This window comes from Echinops telfairi, unplaced genomic scaffold (assembly GCF_000313985.2).
Source record: "Echinops telfairi isolate 266 unplaced genomic scaffold, ASM31398v2 ScPeMD7_23;HRSCAF=83, whole genome shotgun sequence".
Lineage (NCBI taxonomy): Eukaryota > Metazoa > Chordata > Mammalia > Afrosoricida > Tenrecidae > Echinops > Echinops telfairi.
In genome coordinates, this window is record NW_022103920.1 from 435,753 (window position 1) to 441,180 (window position 5,428).

General features: G+C 53.5%; 1 protein-coding gene across 4 annotated transcripts in view; it reads right to left on the bottom strand.

The window, feature by feature from the left end:
* The window catches only part of ZNF212 (zinc finger protein 212), a 38,572-nt gene that overhangs the window by 10,590 nt on the left and 22,554 nt on the right, over positions 1-5,428 (bottom strand). For 2 of the 4 annotated variants that reach the window (XM_045288961.1, XM_045288964.1), the window contains 3 exons: positions 3,596-3,788; positions 3,380-3,506; positions 3,095-3,217 (listed from right to left, as the gene is read on the bottom strand). In XM_045288961.1, coding sequence (XP_045144896.1) covers positions 3,095-3,217; positions 3,380-3,506; positions 3,596-3,788 — 443 coding nt within the window. Of the gene's footprint in view, positions 1-3,094; positions 3,218-3,379; positions 3,507-3,595; positions 3,995-4,274; positions 4,439-5,428 lie in introns of those variants that run through there. The other 2 variants (XM_045288962.1, XM_045288963.1) reach the window with 2 other exon arrangements.

Here is a 5,428-nt window from a genome sequence, read left to right on the forward strand (position 1 = left end):
GAGCCCCCAACAAAATGATTAAAAAAATAATAATAAAATGCACTTCAACACCACCACCCCCAAAAAAACACCTCCTTTGAAGATCTTGATCAGAAAGGATGAAGTGAAATAAAAATGAAGTCGTGTGGCTGACAAGATGGCAGCTGCGATAGACTGTGCTCCTTGCCGAGTTCCCCAGGGAGCCAAGCCACCCTCGGCGTCTGCTGAGACTCACACAGTGCTCCCACTCTCCCTGACCAGGGAATCCCTCCAGCACCTCCGTGGTACACTGGACAACCGAATCACACATCTGCTGCTTCCACGCCCACATTTTGTCAATGAGAAGCCATTCACGGCTGATACCTGGTGGGGTACCTTTCCACTCCCCACTGAGCTTTACCCAATTCGCAAATCTTCTGCCAGAATAAACTCATCTAATAGATTAAAGAACACTCTATCTGGCAAAGATTTCTCTCAAGGATGACGATATTCCCAGATAAGCAAATGCCGAGAGTTGGTTACAACTAGACCTGCCTATGAAAGCAATGCTACAGGGAGCCCTGTAGACGGAAAGGAAGCTCTACACGGAAGCAAGTGCTTCCACCAAAGGCCTTTCAGTGGAAGCACCAGCAATAGTTCCAAGGTCTTGGGTTTGCAGCTCCCGCTGTGATGTCCTCCATGCTTTCTAAGGACAAATGCTTAGTTACTGAGCAACACACAGGCATTTGCCTCATAACATAACAGGTGATAACCACATAAATGAGAGGAGTGGGAGAGGCACAGTTTTCGCTTTTGTTGTTACTGAGTTACCTACTCACTGCCACTACATCCATCTAACTCACACTTGGAATTCTGAGAGGACGTTATATCATGAATTAATTGCAGTGTTTATGATTCCTATAATTAGTGTATTCACATAACTATGTAAGTGTAATAATAAAATGTGTTACAGAGAGGAACAGTATATAATGAAAGGGTCATTAATCAAGACCTAACCATTAGTTTATTCATCGCTGGTGGGAACACAAGATGAGGCAGCAGCTGTGAAGGGTGGTGGTTCCTCAAAAATCAGAAAACTAGCCTCGACCCGGCGTCCCACTCCTGGATGCCACTGGAAGGACGGGGGCGGAGACTCAGACAGCAGCCAAGGTCAGAAACCAGCTCGATGCCCCGCAACGGGCCAAAGGATAAACAAAACGTGGCCTACACGTACAGGGCGCCCACACAAAGCCCTGCTCCAAGCTACGGTGTGGGTGAAGTTTGAAGAGTTACGCTCAGTGAAATGGACAAGTGCTGGATGACCCCGCTTAAGGGTTAAAAACAAGAAAAGGCAATGTGCACGGACGGAAATGCATTTGTGGATACCAGGGGTGGGAGGAAACCGATAAGGGAGGACCAGAAAATCACACTAGGGAGAGGGTTGCAAAGCTGACTGTTCTAACTGCTGTCAGGTAAGCTGTGCATCTGTGAAAGGTTGGACTGGCAAGTCGGATGGATTGAAAACAGCAACAGAAAGAGCAGCTGCTGCGGCTGCTTATGTCCAAGCCAACACCTCACAGAATTTGGTTCCTTGGTTCGGAGGTTCAAGGGCATGGCTTCATGGGGCAACCTCTGAAAAGGTTACTTGATTGGTCCACACCGAATACACAGCCTCAAAGAGAAATGGCGTTCCGGTCCACCCTAGGGCACAGATGAACCTTTAAGTCAGACACAACAGGACACAAAATACGATGGGGCACCTATCAGACAGGTGTACTCAGACTCAGTGTGTCAGCGGCTACCTGGGTGGGGCAAAGGATAACAGGCATGGGGTTCAAAGATGAAAACATTTAGAAACAGGCAGTTGTGCTGGTTATACAACACGGTGAATACAATTAATGCCATTGAATTCTATACTTAAAACTGGTTAAAATGGCAAACATTTTGTTATACTTATTTTGCTCCACTAAATATATTTTTTAACATTTTAAAATGACCTTTGGACAACTTGAAGGGGCTCCCTAAAGCTAAAGCTAAATATGCTTCAGCTAAAGATGGAACAACCTTGGGATGGAAGGCAAGCACCCCAGGAGAGTAACCCACAGAAAATACCCAACAACTTGTGTGAGCTCACAATGATACTCAAAACAAAACAAAAGCCCATGTTCCTGGTCACCTCTGTGGCCGTTAAAGTACCAACTCATCATTCTGAAACTGGCACAGGCAAAGAATGAGGCATCCACCTGCCTTTTCTGTACACTGTGCTTCTGTAACAAAAGAATTGGTCGGAGAAATTACTGCTTATAAAATGATTCCAGCCACTGAGTCGGAAGGAGTGAGGGAATTTACAACCCATAATAAAACAATGAATCTAGGCAACAACCCACAACAGCAGTTAAAAATCATGCCGCCGGGAGAAGCGGGTAGAAACTTTGTAATACGAGGATGAGGCCTACAAGACGTGGACCCACCACGTAAGCCCAGGGTCACAAGGAACACAGCCAGGCTCCCGCTCAGAGCCTCCCTCAGTGACAGGGCAAGGGGGTACCTGAATCCAAATAAGCCTACAGAGCTAACTGCCAGTATATAGGGCACAGACAAACACAACACCACGCCCCATGCAGAAGGTGGGACACTGGTGAGTTGTGGGAAAATCCTAGTATCTTCCATTCCATTTTCCCAAGGAATTTTTGAAGCCCCCTCTTACACCTTCAATGGCTGTTAAAGAGAGGTAGGACTTGGTAAAGAGACTTACGGGAGATACCAATAACTACTGGCCGTCAGTTTGTCGGAACCAGGATCCTCAGAGAGAATACTTCTGAGAAGCGAGATGGCCACAGTCGAATCTGGTGGTGGGTCCGTGGAAGATCGCTGTGCTGTGCTCTCAATTTCATGGATTTTCTACTTTGATGACCTCACTAACCCACAGCCACCACGTGAAGTCAGACTGCTGGAAGGTGTAGGACCATAACCACCCTGACTGTGGTGGCCTTGGTCAGGACTGGGCCCACTGCTGACTAAGGGCCAGGCTCCCTCCCTGCCTGCCAGGCTGGTCATAGGAACACAAGGAAACCCAGGGGGGCTGGGCCCCCACCCGGTGAGCTCCTGCTCTCTGCCCACCTGCTGCCACACTCACCTGCTCCTGGCGTCCGTGGACAGATCACTGCCTTCTCCTTCTCCCAGTCCTGCTGGTCCTCAGCACAGGGCTCCTCTCCCCTCTCTATCCGGCTGAGGATGTCAGGCTTGGAGAGCGCATAGTCTGCACAGGACGAGGGACAAGCAGGGTCAGTACCTGATGGACACCTGCCCGCCCCCTGCTGCCCACAGAGATGCAGACAGCCCGAGTCACCAAAGTCAGGGCAAGAAGAGGCTGCCAAGGACAGGCTGTGGACAGGGGCCTGGGGCCCAGAGCCCATCTCACCCAGGGAGACCAGGGTCTCGTAGTTGCCCCTCAACACGTGCTTGTAGAGCTCCTTCTGCCACTCGTCCAGCTTGCCCCACTCCTGCTCAGAGAAATACACGGCCACGTCATCGAAGGTCACGGGCACCTGGAACCACAAGTGCCACCGTGCTCACACACACACTTAAGAGCTTACCGCCCGGCCCCCGCCCCGCCCGGGGTGCCCCCCGAGCTGACCTTGGGCACCTCGCCCTTGCTGCCCGGGGGCAGCCGCAGGATCCAGAAGTTCCTGTTACGCAGCAGGTTCTCCATGTTCTCCAGCCGCCGCTGCAGCAGCCCGTACTCCTGCTGCAGCGTGCCCAGCACGGCCCACTTGCCCTCCAGCTGGTTCCCGAGCTCCACGGCCGTCTTCTCGCAGTCGGCCAGCTTCCTCTCGGCCGTCCCCATGCGGCCCTCCAGGGTCAGCAAGCGGGCCAGGCAGGAATCGACCTTCTTTTCCACAGCCTGGACGGCGGCCACCACGGTCCACAGTGTGATCTCAGTGGAATACAGGTAGGAATCTTTCTCAGCAGCCGGCGCGGGCCGCAGAGGTGATGTCGGTCTGAGGGCCCCTGCCTGCTTGTCCCTGTCTGGAGCCTGTTCACAAAAACAGATTAAATTTGATCACAACTAAACAACTGAAAAGTCACCTCTCCTAAAGGAACCTCAGAAGGCACCTGCGGGTCTAGGGGCCCACAGGCAGAGCGGGGGTGGGAGGAGAGGGTGGGCACCTGCCAGGAGACCAGCCTCAGAGAAAAGACCCACAGGAACATATGGTCCAAGAGAGTCTCAGATCAGGGCCTTGCCTCCTTTTCCTCATCTGTCCTGGGCATGACACAGGGTGGGCGCAGCCCTCATCCCCCACCCTCACTCTCACCCTAGTCATTGTGTTGCCTGCATGGCAGGGAGCGGGCAGCGGCAGCCCTTTGTTGGACTTCTTGCCTTCTGTGGGGAGATCCAGGTCTGAGTCCTGGCCAAGGCCCCTCCCACGTCAGAGGAAATGTGTGAGTTGTTACTACGCAGCTGAACAGGTTTCAATGGAGCCACCAACTAAGTTGGCCTAGAAGGGTAAACCTTGCCATCTCTGTCCGAAAGCTGGCCAGGCTTGGCAATCAACCAGCACTGCATTCGGCCTGCATGGGTCGTCATTTAAGTTGGAGGCTGGCAGCAGCTAGCAGCACCCAGCAGGACGGCAGGGATGAAGTGAACGGGCCCTCAAAGGCATGGGGAGCAGGGGCTGGGTCAGCTACGATGGTGCTGAGGTGTGAAGGTTCGGGAGCAGAGACACAGCAGGGGACAGTGTGGATGCCCTGGTCGAGCAGTGGGTTTATCGCTGGGCTGCAACAGACGGATCTGTGGTTTGACCCCACTCGCTACTCACAATAGGCGAGATGTTACAGCCCTTGAAGCAGAGTTGTTCTCTGCCATACAGGGTGGCTGGATGCCTACATCCAGGGCAGTGGGTGGGTCTGGGGTCTCCTCCTCCTCTTTCATTCCAGAGACCCAGTGCCTTGGAACAGAGTAACCCAAACTTATCCTCACAGAGGGAGTTCCCCTTACCATACCCGGCCCCCAGGAGCTTCCGGGCTGCCCCAGAGGCCTGCCCACCCACGTCTCTCACGCCCCGCCAGCTCCTGTTCACTCTTCAGGCAGGCGGGGCTGGCTGTCTGTCTGTCTGTCAGGGGGTCCGTGTTTCCCTGCACCCATATCGTCCACAGGTGTGTCCTCCGCTTCTAAAGGTCAGGGGCACAAGTATTTGCCTCACAAATGAACGAGTAGGAACCCATCACAGGCCCCTACCTATCAGAGAGCAAAAAGCCTAGAAAAAGTCCGTCGAGAGGACAGGCAGACAGGACAGGCGACCACACGGCTCACGGAGTGGAGGGCAAGTCTGTGCCGTTTGGGGGCTCCCCACCTCCTCTCCCGGAACCCCGACCCAGGAGGAGGCTCCCGAGAGGCTGGGGCCTGTCTGCGAACCCCCCGGGCCCCGTGCAGACCGCACACCTCCCCTCGCCAGTTGTTTTCCGGGGC